The sequence below is a fragment of the Monodon monoceros genome, unplaced genomic scaffold, assembly GCF_005190385.1.
Source record: "Monodon monoceros isolate NGI ecotype Baffin Bay Population unplaced genomic scaffold, NGI_Narwhal_1 Super_Scaffold_7, whole genome shotgun sequence".
Lineage (NCBI taxonomy): Eukaryota > Metazoa > Chordata > Mammalia > Artiodactyla > Monodontidae > Monodon > Monodon monoceros.
The window spans coordinates 23,469,904-23,486,826 of NW_021703784.1; the positions used below are offsets into that span (position 1 = coordinate 23,469,904).

Genomic DNA, 16,923 nt, shown 5'->3' on the forward strand with positions numbered 1-16,923 from the left:
TGGAAGGGGCGGTGGGGGTGTAGGGGAGGGATGAGCAGAGATCATCAAAGGGTACAAACTTCCAGTTATAAGATTAATATGTTCTAGGAATGTAATGTACAGCATGGTGACTCTAGTTAACAGTATTGTGTTGAATAATTGAAACTTGCTAAGAGAGTAGATCTTAAAATTCTTACCACTCACACAGTAAATGGTAATTATGTGAGGTGAAGGATGTGTTAACTAAATTTTTGTGGTAATCATTTCACTATATATGTAGATCAAATCATCATGTTGTATACCTTAAATTTGCACAATGTTATATGTCAGTTATGTCTCAATAAAGATGCGGGAGAGTTAGAAATATTTGTTTAACCCAAAGTCAGAAGATATTTTCCTTATGTTTCTTCTAGAGGCTTAGTTGTTTAGTTTCACATTGAGATCTGGTATCCATCTCTAACTAATGTTTGTGTATGATAACAGGGACAAAGGTCATTTTTTTCCTTATGGATAATCAAATGACCAGGTATCTTTTATTGAAAAATACCGTCTTTCCACAATAAATTACAGTGGTGCCTTTGTAAAGTCATGAAATCATATATGTGAACTGTTTCTATAGTTTCTACTCTGTTGCATTGGACTATTTGTCTATATCTGGGTTAATACCACATTGTCTTAATCTGTAGCTTTATAATAAGAGTGGATATATGTTAATAGAGTCCTCTAACTTTGTTCTTCAAGATTATTTTACCTATTTTAGGACTTTTGCATTTCCATATAAACATTGGAATCAACTTGTTTTAATTTCTAAAAAAATTTTGTTGGCATTATAACTGGGATTGCATTAAATCAGTTGATCAATTTGGGGAGAACTATCTTACTATGCTGACGGGTTTTTTTAACATGGTGTATCTCTTCATTTATTTATATCTTCTTTAATTCCTCTCCATAATGTTTTGTAGTTTATAGTGCAGAAGTCTTATACATCTTTCATTTGATTTCTAGGTTATTTGGCTTTTTATGCTAAAGTAAGTGGTGTTATTTATTAAATCTTATTTTCTAACTGTTCATTTCTAGTTTATATAAATATTTATTTTTATATACTGACTAAATATACATTTATTATTTCTAATTGCTTTTTAATAGGTCCTTTCAGATTTTTTTTAGATTTTATTGAAGTATAATTGATTTACAGTGTTGTGTTAATTTCTGCTATACAGCAAAGTGACTCAGTTATACATATATATATTCTTTTTCATATTCTTTTCCATTATAGTTTGTCACAGGATGTTGAATATAGTTCCCTGTGCTATACAGTGGCACCTTGTTGTTTATCCATCCTATATATCATAGTTTGCCTCTGCTAATCCCAAATTCCCATTCCTTTCCTCCCCTACCCCACCTCCCCCTTGGCAACCACAAGTCTGTTCTCTATATAGGTGAGTCTGTTTCTGTTTTGTAGATATGTTGATTTATATTGAATTTTAGATTCCACATATAAGTGATATCATATGGTATTGGTCTTTCTCTTTCTGACTTATTTTGCTTAGTTTGATAATCTCTAGATCCATCCATGTTGCTGCAAATGGCATGAATTCATTGTTTTTGATAGCTGAGTATCTTTCAGATTTTCCACATAATCATGTCATCTTTGCATGATGACTTTCATTTTTCCTTTGCAAACTTTATACCTGTTATTTCTTGTTCTTGCTTTTTTGCACTGACTAGACCCTCCAGCACAATACTCAAAAGAATTATGGACATTCTTGTCTTTTTCCTGAACACGGAGAGAAGGCATATAATATTCCACTGTAAGCTGTTATCTGTATTTTTTTGTAGAAACTCATTATCTGTTTAAGGAACGTAACTTAATTCCTCATTTGCTAAGATTTTTATTCTTGTTTTTATGAAAACTCTGGGTATTGAATTTGATCAAATGTTTTTGCTGCTCCTAAATGGTCATATGGTCTCCTTCATTCTCTTTACGTGGTAAATTACATTCATTGATATTCAAATGTCAAACCAACCTTGTATTCCTGGAATAAACTCCATTTCATCCTGATTGTTACCCTTTTGGTATATCCTGGATTTGATTTGCTAAGCATTGGCTTAGGATTTTCTGCATATTTATTTTTAAATTCAATTTTTCTTTGTTGTAATGTCCTTGCCAGGTTTTGTATCAGTATTATGCTGGTCTCCTAAAAAGAATTGGGAAGTTTTTCTTCTTTTTCATTATCTCTAAGAGTTTGTGTGATTGGTATTATTTTTTCTATAAATGTTTGGAATAACACATTAGCAAAGCCATGTGTGCTAGGAGTTTTCCATATAGAAAGGTTTTTAACTATGAGTTCCATTTCTCTAATAATACAGGACTATTCAGATGTGTGCTTCTTCTTGTACCCATTTTGATAAATTACTTTTTCAAGGAATTTGTCCATTTTGTTTGTTTGTTTTTATTTAGGTATAATTGACATATAACATTATATTAATTACAAGTGGGCAACATAATCATTCAAAATTTGTATATATTGTGAAATAATCACCACAATAAGTCCAGGTAACATCTGTCACCATACATAGTTACAAAAAATTTTTTTCTTGTGTTGAAGACTTTTAAGATTTACTCTCTTAGCAACTCTCAAATATTCAATACAGTATCATTAACTATAATTCACCATGCTTTACATTACACCGCATGACTTAATTATGCTATAACTGGAAGTTTGTACCTTTTGACCCCCTTCACCTATTTCTCCCACCCCCCATCCCCCACCTCTGGCAATAATCATTTTGTTCTTTTTATCTATGAGCTTATTGTTGTTGTTGTTTAAATTCCATGTATAAGTAAGATCATACGGTGTTTGTCTTTCTCTGACTTATTTCACTCAGCATAACATTCTCAAATTCCATCCATGTAGTTGCAAATGGAAAGATTTTGTTATTTTTATGGCTGAATAGTATTCTGTTATATATATATATACACATATATGTACATATATATATATATGCCACATCTTCTTTATCCATTTATCCATCAATGAGCACTTAGGTTGTTTCCATACTTGACTATTGAAAATAATGCTGCAATGAACATGGGGGTGCATATATCTTTTTGAATTAGTGTTTTTGTTTTCTTCGAATAAATACCCAGAAGTGGAGTTGCTAGATCACATGGTAGTTCTACTTTTTATTTTTTGAGGAATCTCCATACCATTTTTCATACTGGCTGAACCAATTTCCATTCATACAAACAATGCAGAAGCGTTCCCTTTTCTCCACTTCTTTGCCAGCACTTGTTATTTCTTGTTTTTTTGATAATAATCATTCTAACAGGCTTGAAGTGACATCTTGCTGTGGATTTGATTTAAATTAAGGAATTTGTCCATTTTGTTTAAATTGTCAAATCTATTTTAGCCAAAATTTGTTTACAATCTCCTTTCATTATCCTTTTAATGTCTGTAAGACTTGTAGTGGTATTGTTAATAAGTGTTTTCTCTTCATTTCTCTACATCTGCATTTCTAGGAGTTTATCAATTTTATTAATCTTTTAAAAAAACTGTTCGTTGGCTTTGTTGGTTTTCTCTATTTTAACTCTATTTTCTATTTCATTGATTTCCAAACTTATCTTTGTTGTTTTTTCTTTCATTTTGGGGCTTTTATTTGCTGTTCTTTTTCAAAGTTCTTGGGATGGAAAATTAGATCTTAGATTTTCAACTTTTATTCTTTTTATAGTATATGTATTTTGAGCTATTAAAGTTCTCCCTTCAGCATTTCTTTAGATTTATCCACACAGGTTTTGATATGTCATATAATTATTACCTCAGCTTGGAATATTTCATAATTTTCAATGTAATTTTTTTTTTTTTTTCTGTGGTACGCCGGCCTCTTACTATTGTGGCCTCTCCCGTTGTGGAGCACAGGCTCCGGACGCGCAGGCTCAGCTGCCATGGCTCACAGGCCTAGCTGCTCCGCGGCATGTGGGATCTTCCTGGACCAGGGCACGAACCCGTGTCCCCTGCATCGGCAGGCGGACTCTCAACCACTGCGCCACCAGGGAAGCCCCAATGTAATTTTTTGACTCATGGGTTATTTAGAGCCACATTGATTAATGACCAAATATTTAGTAATTTTCTAGTTATCTTTTTATTATTGATTTCTGGTTTAATTCCACTGCAGCCAGACAACATACTTTAAATGGTTTTAATAACTCAAAACTTGCTTGGTACAGAAAAATTCTATTTTGATAAATCTTCCACGTGATCTTGAGAAAAAAATGTATTCTTCTATCAGTTAAGTCAAGTTAGTTAATTATGTTGTTCAAATCTTTTGTAGCTGTCTTAGTCTGTTCGGGCTGCCATAACAAACTATTATAGGCTGGGTGGATTATAAACAACAGAAATTTATTTATTATAGTTCTGGAGGCTAGAAAGTCCAAAATCAAGGCACTAGCAGACTTGGTACCTGTTGAGAACCTGCTTCCTGGTTCTTGTTATGTCCTCACATGTTGGAAGGGATGAGTGATCTCTCTGAGCCCTTTTTTTTTTCTTTTAAATTAGTTTTATTAGTTACCTACTTTATACAAATTAGTGTATATATGTCAATCCCAATCTCCCAATTTATCCCATCACCACCAACCCCCGCCCCCCCGCTGTCCCTGCTTTGTGTCCATACATTTGTTCTCTGCATCTGTGTCTCTATTTCTGGCTTGCAAACCAGTTCATCTGTACCATTTTTTCTAGATTCCACATATATGCGTTAATATATGATATTTGTTTTTCTCTTTCTGGCTTACTTCACTCTATATGACAGTCTCTAGGTCCATCCACGTCTCTACAAATGACCCAGTTTCATTCCTTTTTATGACTGAGTAATATTCCATTGTATATGTTTACCACATCTTCTTTATCCATTCATCTGACTGAGCCCTTTTTTATAAGGGCACTAATCCCATTCATGAGGGCTTTACCCTCATGACCTAATCATCTCCCAAAGGTCCAGCCTCCTCCTACCATCACCTTGGGGGTTAAAATTTCAATATGAATTTTGGAGAGACAGAAACATTTAGTCTATAGCAGGAGACTTACTAATTTTTTGCCTATTTGTTCTATCAGTGCTTGAGAGATGTATGTTAAAGTTTTCCATTATGATTGGGGATTCATTTATACTCCTGGTAATTGTGTTAATGTTAGCTTTACATATTTTGAAGTAATGTTGTTAGGTACATATCAGCTCAAGATGGTTACACCTTATTGTTGAGTCAAACCTAATCAATATGAAATATTGTTTCTTATATTTTCCAAAATTTTTGCCTTAAAGTCTATTTTATTTTGTATTGATAAAGTTACCTTAGTTTAATTTTGGTTAGTTTGCATGGTATATTTTCTTATTCTGTTACTTTCTAACTTTTTGCATCCTTTATAAATAATACAGAGCTGGATCTAATTTTGGTTAGTCTTAAATAATCATTGTCTTTTAATTAGCATGGTTAGATCATTTATATTTATTATAATTATGGTATTTGTTTAGTTTAAGTCTGCCATATTGCTGTTGCTTTTCTACTTATCATCTGTTCTTCATATATTTTTCCTGTTTCCCATTTCTTTGTATTATTTAAATGATTTTAATATATCATTATTTTCTTCTGTATTAATTTTTGGTTATTTTGATTGATTTAAGATGTTCATAAATTATTTGCTACTCTTTCTGTTGAGAGGTTAGGGGCAATCTTCTTCCTTTTATTTAGGCTATTATAGGCTTGCTTTACCACTAAAACCAATAAAATAGAACATGACATACTGGGACCTCTAAACTTAGGTAATAAATATGGAGAACAGTATGGAGGTTCCTTAAAAAACTAAAAATAGAACTACTGTACGACCTAGCAATCCCACTACTGGGCATATACCCTGAGAAAACCATAATTCAAAAAGAGTCATGTACCACAATGTTCTCTGCAGCTCTATTTACAATAGCCAGGACATGGAAGCAACCTAAGTGTCCATCAACAGATGAATGGATAAAGAAGATGTGGCACATATATACAATGGAATATTATCCATAAAAAGAAACAAAATTGAGTTATTTGTAGTGATGTGGATGGACCTAGAATCTGTCATACAGAGTGAACTAAGTCAGAAAGCAGAAAACAAATACTGTGTGCTTACACATATATATGGAATCTAAAATATATATATATATATGTGTGTATATATATATACGCATATATATGTACATATATACACATATATATGTATATATGTATATATATATATATATATATGTGGTTCTGAAGAACCTAGGGGCAGGACAGGAGTAAAGATGCAGATGTAGAGAATGGACATGAGGACATGGGGAGGGGGAAGGGTAAGCTGGGACCAAGTGAGAGATTGGCATGGACTTATATGTACTACCAAATGTAAAATAGATAGCTAGTAAGAAGCTGCCACATAGCACAGAGAGATCAGCTCGGTGCTTTGTGACAACTTGGGGGTGGGATAGGGAGGGTGGGAGGGAGATGAAAGAGGGAGAAGATATGGGGATATATGTATATGTATAGCTGATTCAGTTTGTTATAAAGCAGAAACTAACACACCATTGTAAAGCAATTATACCCCAATAAAGATGTTAAAAAAATAAAAATAAAGACAGTGCCCAGCTTAAAAAGAAAAAAAAAAAAAAAAAAAGCATTGCAGGTGACCCAGTTTCAATCCCTGGTCAGGGAACTAAGATCCTGCAAGCCATGTGGTGTGGCCATAAAAAAGAAGCATTGCAGTGTCCATGTCTGTGTCATGGAATGCTCATTCTGGATGAAGCCAGCCACAAGGTACAACAACCCTGAAACTGCCATGCCAAGCTAGCCTAATGGAAAGGCTGTCTACAGAGATTGGTGATTGGCCATCCCCAGATTTATCAGCTATTCCATCCCACTTACAAGATACATAATTGAAAAAGCCATTTTCAATATTCCTTCCCCAGCAGATAAAACAGAAAAAGAACCAAGAAACAAGCCTGATAGCTAGAATTGAGGCCCCTGACATAGGGCCCCACTTGAGTCATCCCAGCCATTCCCAGCTTTGTAATCCATCTCAGATGAAGTCTCAGTCACTGTGAAAGTGAGACCAGACATCCCTACTCTGCCCTACCATAATTTGCAACCCATAATTGTGAGCATAATAAAATGGTGGTTGTTTTACATCACTAAGTTTTGGGGGTAGTTTGCTACACAGCAGTAGATTACCATAACAGTTACATATTATCTTAATGGGGTAACTTAGAGTTTACAATATGCATCCTTGACTAATTAATGCCTACATTAAGTTAGTACTTTTACCCTTTCCAGAACAATGCAAGAATCTTAAAATGGGTTAACTCCCTTTATCGTCTTTCCCTTTTGTGCTATTTGTTGTCAGTTTTCATTTACATTTTTGTTTTAAATATAAGAAGACGTTATTTTTATTGCCTTAAACAATTAGTATTTACTTTTTATTGTGGTAAATATGCATAACATAAAATTTACCATAATAACCACTTTTAGGTGTACAGTTTAGTGACATTAATTACATTTACAACGTCGTGTAGCCATTTCCACTATCCACTTCTAGAACTTTTTCATAATCTCAAACAGAACCTCCTGTATCCACTAAACAATAACTCTCCATCCTCCACTGCCCCCTAGGCCATGGTAACCTCTATTTTACTTTCTGTATCCATGAATTTGTCTATTCTAGGTAGTTTGTATAAGTACATTTGTCCTTTTGTCTCTGCTATTTCATTTAGTATAATGTTTTCAAGTTTCATCTAATTTATAGCATGCATCAGAATTTCATTCCTTTTAAAGGCTGAATAATATTCCATTGCATTTATATACTATGTTTTGTTTATCCACTCCCTTTTAACAGATTTTGGGTTGTTTACATATTTTGGCTATTGTGAATAATGCTGCTATGAAAATTGTTGTATAAGTATCTGTTTGAGTACCTCTTTCAATTCTTTCGGGTTCATATCTAGAAGTAGAAGTACGAATCATATTGCAATTCTATGTTTAAATTTTTGAGGAATGATCAAAATGTTTTCCATTGTGGCAGCACCATTTTACATTTTCACTAGCAATGCACACAGTTTCCAATTTCTCTACACTCTTGCCAAAACTTATTTTCTATTTTTTTATGATAGCCATCCTAATGGATGTGAAGTTGTATCTCATTGTGATTTTGATTTTGATTTCCTTAATGACTATTGATGTTGAGCATCTTTTTATGTATTTATTGACCATTCATAAATTTCTCTGGAGAAATGAGTATTTGAGACTTTTGCCCATCTTTGAATTGGGTTATTTGTTGTTTTTATTGTTGTGATGTGGGGGTTCTTTACATATTTTGGATATTAACCCCTTATCGAATATCTGCTTTGCAAATATTTTCTTCCATTCTGTGGATTGCCCTTTCAGCCTCTTGACTGTGTCCTCTGCCACACAAAAGTTTTAAATTTTGATATAGTCCACTCTATCCTTGTTTTTCTTTAGTTGCTGTGCTTGCAGGGTAATGTCCAATAAATCATTGCCAAATTCAATGTCATGAAGCTTTTCTCTTATATTTTCTTCTAAGAGTTTTAGGTTGCAGCTCTCATTTTTAGGTCTTTGATCCACTTTGCATTAATGTCCAATTTCATTATTTTGTATGTGGATATCCAGTTTTCCCAGCATTATTTGTTGAAAAGACTGTCCTTTCCCCATTAATAATTTTGGCACCCTTGTCAAAGTCAATTATATATGTAGGAGTATATTTTTGGGTTCTCTATTCATTCCATTGGTCTTATGCTTGTCCTAATGCCAATGCCAAACTGTTTTGTAGCAAGTATTGACATCAGGATGTGCCTGGCTATTTGGGGGCCCTTGAGATTCCACATGAATTTTAGAATGTACTTTTATATGTCTTTTAAAAGTGACATTGGAATTTTGATAGGGATTGCACTGAATCTGTAGATTACTTTGGGTAATATTTTCATCTTACCAATATTAAGTCTTCCAATCCATGAACACAGTATGTCTTTCCATTTATTTATGTCTCCTTTAATTTCAGTATTCATTTTTTATTTATTTATTTATTTATTTTTATAGGGGTATAGTTGTTTTACAATGTTGTGTTAGTTTCTACTGTACAGTGAAATGAAGTAGAGTTACCTGTGCTATACAGCAGGTTCTTATTAGTTATCTGTTTTATACATATTAGTGTATATATGTCAGTCCCAATCTCCCAATTCATCCCACCTCACCCCCCACATTCTCCCCTTGGTGTCCATATGTTCAGTATTCATTTTTATTTCTCCAGATATTTACACCTTCCAGGGACCTTCATTCCTCCCTACAGTTCTGTGTTTCCCTATGGTATTACTTTCCTGCAACATAAGGTATTCCCTACAGTAGTTGTCGTAGGGCAGATCTCCTGTGAAAAATTCTTTCAGCTTTTGTTTGTCTGAAAACATCTTTATTTCACTTTTGTTTTTGAAGAATATTATCAACATGATAGAAATCTAAGTTATCACATTCTGGGTTTTTTTTTCCCCCTTAGCACCTTAAATATGACATTCCATTCTATTCTGGATTCCATGGTTTCTGTTAAAAAAAAAAAATCAAGGACCAGTTTTACTCTTTCAACCCTGAAAGTAATGTGTCTTTTATTGTCTGGATGCTTTTAAATTGCCTCTATGTTTTGTTTTTAGCAGTTTAAATTCGATGTGCCTATGTGTCATTTTCATTTTTTGTCCTGCTTGAATAAGTTGACAATAGAATAATCCAGCAGAGTCCATGCCTTGTTACCCTAGCATACTTCTTCTAACCATATTTAACTTCCAAATAATGTCAATATTAAAATTATGCTTCCACCTAACGTGATACAACTATCCCTCATATAGATTAAAACAAACAAATCCTCTTCCCCAAAGTAATTTTATTTATCTTTCAATCATTTTTATTTCTCTTCCTGCTAAGTCATACTCCACCTATGATATCTTGTCATATAAATACTAGATACAAGGTTAAGCACTTATATTTATTTCCTACTGCTGCTATAACAACTGCCAAAACCTTAGTAGCTTTAAACAACAAAAAATTATTATCATACAATTCTGGAGGCCAAAATCTGAAATGGATCTCACTGGGCTAAAATCAAGATGTCAGCAATGCTGCATTCTTTCTGGAAGCTCTAGGGAAGAATTTGTTTTCATGCCTTTTCCAGCCTTTAGTGGCTGCCCACATTCCTTGGCTCATGGTCTCCTTCCATTTTCAAAGCCAGCAATGACCTACCAAGTATGTCTCACATCACATCACTCTGGTGCTGACTCTTCTGTCTCCTCTTTGACTTATACAGACTCTTTATTTTCCCAATTATAAGGTCCCCTCATTTTTTTTGGTGTGGTGGTTCACTGGCATGAGGAACTCAAAATGGCCAGGTGACAGTATCAGCTTCCATTTTAATGGAACTGTTGGTGTGTACCTTGGTGGAAGCCTTCCTCCTGTGGGTTCTAAGGCCTTTATATCCACAGAACCCAAAGGTACAAGGAAAGGAAGCAAAATTTTCACTAGTGGATTATTAGAGATAATATTGAGAGGGAGCCACTTTAATTTCCACCCTTTAATTTTCAAACTCATAAATGCTGGCTGGCATAGATTCAGATCATATTCTATAACATGAAGGACATCACTGTAGCCTGAAAAGTGTTGTCAGTGGAACTCTAACTGTAACTGAGTCTCCAAAATGCCATTCCACCAGGCCAAGTGCTTTAGGGTGATGGGGAACAAGGTAATGTCAGTGAATTTCATGAGCATAGGCCCATTGATGTGCTGCATTTGCTCTGAAGCAAGTTCTCTGATCAGAAGCAATGCTATGCAGAATATAATGACAAGTGAATAAAACATTTTGAAGGTACACAGATAGTGGTTTTTGTAGAAATATTTTGTACCCAGGAGTGTAAATTATCAATTCCAATGAGAATCAAGAGTTACCCCTTCCATAATAGAAGTGTTCCAACTAATCAATGTGCCACAAGAAGCTGGCTAATTCCCTCAAGGAATGATGCCATATCAGGGGCTCAGTGTTGGTCTCTGCTTTGGCACAGTGGGCACTCAGCAGTAGTTGTAGCCAGATATAGTGCATAAAAATCCATGTTGCTGATCCCGAATAACCTCCACTCCTCCATTCCTGTTGCCATGGCCACTTTGTTCATGAGCCCATTGGGCAAGGAGAGCAGTGGCTAGGGAAATAGACTGACTCCAAAGAATGGGTCATCTTGCTTACTTGATTATTAATATTCTTCTCTGCTGAGATTGCTCTTTGATGAGAATTGACATGGGACACAAATGTCTTCACACTTGGTGCCCATTTGGAGGGTTCTGACCTCTTCCACAAAAGCTTTCTAACCAGGTTATTTCCAAATCCCTGACCATCCAGCAAAGCCACCAGTTATTGCCCATCTGTAGATCTGTACCTCTGGCCATCTTTTCTTCCAGGCATAATATACAACAGGTATGGTGCTTGAAGTTCTGTCCCCTGTAAGTATTTCTCTTCAGAGCTACCCCTGAGTGAGGCTGTATATTATATATGGAACTTCCTATGGGTCACACTTTGCACTTGACCTCCTGAGGCCTGCTAGGTCCTGAGTTTGACCAATAGAATTCAAACTAAGTGATGCTGTGTGACTTCCAAGACAAGGTCTTGAGAAGCCTTGCAATTTCTACTCTGTCTCTCTCTGTCTCTTTCTCTCTCCCTCTCTCCATCTCTCTCTCTCTCTCTCTCTCTCTCTCTGTCTCTCTCTCTCTCTCTCTCTCTCGTACTTTGAAATGTACATGCTGTGAAGAAACTCTAAACTGAAAGTCTGTATGGAGAGAAAAGCCCAGCCATCACAGAGGTTCCAACAATCCAAGCTGAAGACCCAGTATATGTGTGTGAGACCATATTAAATCACCCATCTCCAGCTGATCTGGCAACTGACTACAGCCAAATACATGAGTCCAAGCAAGAATAGAAGTTCCCCGTCAACCCACAGAAAGCAGTTGTTGCTTTAAGTCACTAAATTTGAGGGTGGTTTGATACAATAATCTACAAGTTTAGAAGATACTATTCAGATTTTAAACCATCATAAATTTTTCTTGATACTCAATTTGGGGTTTTACTTAAGAAATTACATCTTCCTTTCAGAAAGAATATTATTTGTGTTGAGGTGAGCTGCACCATCTTCCACAGGCAATTGCAATGGGACTTCAAATTGTTATATTAGTATTATGGATTACTTCAACTTGTATTTATTTGATTTGATTTAATATAAGCAAACTGAGGGGTCAGGGAATGTTTACCAAGAGTTATTAAGGTTTTTGGGAGGGATAAGGCAGGAGAGGGTTACCAAAGATAGCTTTCCAAGATAGAAGAATTGCTTGCAGTTGTTTGACTAAATTTGCACTAACAATAAAAGTAGATAGGGTTTGTAAATCAGTGGAATTACCACAGGAATGAGGAGGATTCTGTAATGACAATAATAGATAATACTTATTGAGTGCTTTTTTATGCCAGAAGTTGTCCTAAGTGCTTTACAAATTTTGGCTCATTTATTCCTAACCATAGCTGTATGAAATAGTACTGTCATTCTCATATTTTAGATAAGAAACTGATCATAGAAGTTAAGCAACTTGTTCAGGATCACACAGCTAGTAATTACTAACACTTGAGCCCAGACAATATTATGCCATGCTCAGTGTTCTTAACCACTAGGCTGTATTTTGTCTTTCTCCTAGATTACACTGGAGTATACGAAAGTGACCCAACCAAAATTTTGGATATTTTATTTATAGTTGCTAGTGATACCATTACAAATTTAAGGGTAAAACTCTTTGTGAGAATAATACCAATATTGCCTGACTTATCAAAGCAAACCTTGATTGGATAATATTTCTAAAATCTAGTTTACATATGTAAAATCTATTTTGTGATTTTTACTCATTTTGCCCTAATTAGGCAAAAAGCTAATTAGAGGTAGAAAACCCAGTTTTGACCGTAAAATCTTATGTGTTTGAACCTTTAGAATGTCGCTGTATTCCAACACTTTAAAAGTCTGATTAATATAAGAAGACAAGGGGAGCCACGTCAGATACTGAAATACATTAATCCTAAAGAGGTAAGGACATTATTTATTGATACAATATATTTTCCCCCCTTAAAAATGTGTGGCTACTTTATAAATTCAATGTGCTTGTATTTCTTTTTTTTAACTTTTTAAATTAAAATATTACACACATATAGAAAGTTCATAAAACATAAATTTATAACAACTGAATCATCACAAGCAAACCCCTGTGTAACATTCACCCAGATCAACGTTTTCATACTTCAAACCATTACCTTTGGGTGCCCTGCAAATCACTGCCGACTCTCTTCTTCCAAAAGGTAAACCCTATTTTGAATCCTACCACTATACTTTAGTTTTCTGTTTTAAAGCTACATATAAATAGAATCCTATAATATACTTTTGTATCTAGCTTTGTTCATTCAACATTGTTTGTGAACCTAAACTTCATTCATTTCATAAAAATGTTGGTAGTATTCCATTTTATGCATATACTGCTATTTATTCATTCTACAACAGATTGACATTTGGACATTTTCTAGTTTGTGGCTATTATAACGGCTGCTTTTGGAACTATTCTTACTCATGCCTCCTGGCTAACAGGTCCACAAATTTCTTTTGGTTTCTATTCAACCTAGATTCAGAATTGCTGGATGGAAGGATATGCCAAACTATTTTCCAAAGTTATTGTATTAATTTATGTTCACTGTCAGCAACCTTTGGGAATTCTTGGTGCTCTACATCCTCAGCAACACTTAATATTGTCAGTTTTTAATTTGCATTTCTCTGATTACTAATGAAGTTGAGCATCTTTTTGAGGAGTTGTGCTTCTGATTAAAATTCTATATGTGATTTTTCAGGCCTGACCACAGGCAATTACAAAGCCTTTACCTGACAGGACTCACAAGGGAAAGCTATCCTCACCTCACACTAGACTTGGTACAGAGTCAGTGCATTACAGTCACTGAAGGGAGTTGCAGACAAGGACTCAGGACCCTCTCTGTCCACGAATTTAGGCATATTTTCCTAGCCCCAAAAGCCTTCACTCCTAGATCTCTCTCTCTTTTTTTTAAAGTATTTTTATTGGAGTATAATTGCTTTACAATGGTGTGTTAGTTTCTGCTGTATAACAGTGAATCAGCTATAGATATAAATATATTCCCATACCTCCTCCCTCTTGCGTCTCCCTCCCACCCTCCCTATGCCACCCCTCTAGGTGGACACAAAGCACCAAACTGATCTCCTTGTGCTATGCGGCTGCTTCCCACTAGCTATCTATTTTACATTAGATAGTGTATATATGACCATGCCACTCTCTCACTTCGTCCCAACATACACTTACATCTCCCCATGTCCTCAAGTCTATTCTCTACGTCTGCGTCTTTATTCCTGTCCTGCCCCTAGTTCTTCAGAACCTTTTTTTAATATTCCATATATATGAGTTAGCATACGGTATTTGTTTTTCTCTTTCTGACTTACTTCACTCTGTATCACAGTCTCTAGGTCCATCCACCTCACTACAAATAACGCAATTTCGTTTCTTTTTATAGCTGAGTAATATTCCATTGTATATAAGTGTCACATCCTCTTTAACCATTCATCTGTCGATGGACACTTAGGTTGCTTCCATGTCCTGGCTACTGTAAATAGATCTGCAATGAACATTGTGGTACATGACTTTTTGAATTATGGTTTTCTCAGGGTATATGCCCAGTACTGCGATTGCTGGGTCATATGGTAGTTCTATTTTTAGTTTTATAAGGAACCTCCATACTGTTTTCCGTAGTGGCTGTATCAATTTACATTCCCACCAACAGTGCAAGTGGGTTCCCTTTTCTCCACACCCTCTCCAGCATTTATTGTTTGTAGATTTTTTGATGATGGCCATTCTGACTGGTGTGAAGTGATACCTCATTGTAGTTTTGATTTGCATTTCTCTAATGATTAGTGATGCTGAGCATCCTTTCATGTGTTTGTTGGCAATCTATATCTTCTTTGGAGAAATGTCTGTTTAGGTCTTCTGCCCATTTTTGGATTTGGTTGTTTGTTTTTTTGATATTGAGCTGCATGAGCTGTTATAAATTTTGGAGATTAATCCTTTGCCAATTGCTTCATTTGCAAATATTTTCTCCCATTCTGAGGGTTGTGTTTTCATCTTGTTTATCGTTTCCTTTGCTGTGCAAAAGCTTTTAAGTTTCATTAGGTCTCATTTGTTTATTTTTGTTTTTATTTCCATTTCTCTAGGAGGTGGGTCAAAACGATCTTGCAGTGATTTATGTCATAGAGTGTTCTGCCTATGTTTTCCTCTAAGAGTTTTATAGTGTCTGGCCTTACATTTAGGTCTTTAATCCATTTGGAGTTTATTTTTGTGTATGGTGTTAGGGAGTGTTCTAAATTCATTCTTTTACATGTAGCTGTCCAGTTTTCCCAGCACCACTTATTGAAGAGGCTGTCTTTTCTCCATTGTATATTCTTGCCTCCTTTATCAAAAATAAGGTGACCATATGTGCATGTGTTTATCCTTGGGCTTTCTATCCTGTTCCATTGATCTATATTTCTGTTTTTGTGCCAGTACCATATTTTCTGCATGACTGTAGCTTTGAAGTATAGTCTGAAGTCCAGGAGCCTGATTCTTCCAGCTCCGTTTTTCTTTCTCAAGAAAGCTTTGGCTGTTCAGGGTCTTTTGTGTTTCCATACAAATTGTGAAATTTTTGTTCTAGTTCTGTAAAATGTGCCATTGGTAGTTTCATAGGGATTGTACTGAATCTGTAGATTGCTTTGGGTAGTAGAGTCATTTTCACAGTGTTGATTCTTCCAATCAAAGAATATGGTATATCTCTCCATCTGTTTGTATCATCTTTAATTTCCTCATCAGTGTCTTATATTTTTCTGCATACAGATCTTTTGTCTCCTTCGATAGGTTTATTGCTAGGTATTTTATTCTTTTTGTTGCAGTGGTAAATGGGGGTGTTTCCTTAATTACTCTTTTAGATTTTTCATCATTGATGTATAGGCATGCAGGAGCTTTCTGTGCATTAATTTTGTATCCTGCTACCTTTCCAAATTCATTGATTAGCTCTAGTAGTTTTCTGGGAGCATTTTTAGGATTCTCTATGTATAGTATCATGTCATCTGCAAAGAGTGACAGCTTTATTTCTTCTTTTCTGATTTGGTTTCCTTTTATTTCTTTTTCTTTTCTGATTGCTGAGGCTAAAAATTCCAAAACTATGCTGAATAAGAGTGGTGAGAGTGGGCAACCTTGTCTTGCTCCTGATCTTAGTGGGAATGGTTTCAGTTTTTCACCTTTAAGGACGATGTTGGCTGTGGGTTTGTCATATACGGCCTTTATTATGTTGAGGTACGTTCCCTCTATGCCTACTTTCTGGAGGGTTTTTATCATAAATGGGTGTTGAATTTTGTCAAAAGCTTTTTCTGCATCTATTGAGATGATCATATGTTTTTTATCATTCAATTTGTTAATATGGAGTATCACACTGATTGATTTGTGTAATTGAAGAATCCTTGCACTCCTGGGATAAACCCAACTTGATCACAATGTATGATCCTTTTAATGTGCTTTTGGATTCTGTTTGCTAGTATTTTGTTGAGGACATTTGCATCTTGTTCACTAGTGATATTGGCCTGTAGTTTTCTTTTTTTTTGTAACATCTTTGTATGCCTTTGGTATCAGGGTGATTGTGGCCTCATAGAATGAGTTTGGGAGTGTTCCTCCCTTTGGTATATTTTGGAAGAGTTTGAGAAGAATAGGTGTTAGCTGTTCTCTAAATGTTTGATAGAATTCCCCTGTGAAGCCATCTGGTCCTGGGCTTTTGT

At 35.1% G+C, this 16,923-nt stretch overlaps 1 protein-coding gene across 1 annotated transcript in view; it reads left to right on the forward strand.

Moving 5' to 3' along the window:
- The window catches only part of CUNH11orf65 (chromosome unknown C11orf65 homolog), a 124,162-nt gene that overhangs the window by 46,919 nt on the left and 60,320 nt on the right, over positions 1-16,923 (forward strand). The window contains exon 3 of the mRNA XM_029207710.1: positions 13,048-13,140. Within this exon, the coding sequence (XP_029063543.1) occupies positions 13,048-13,140 (93 nt within the window). The remainder of the gene's footprint in view (positions 1-13,047; positions 13,141-16,923) is intronic.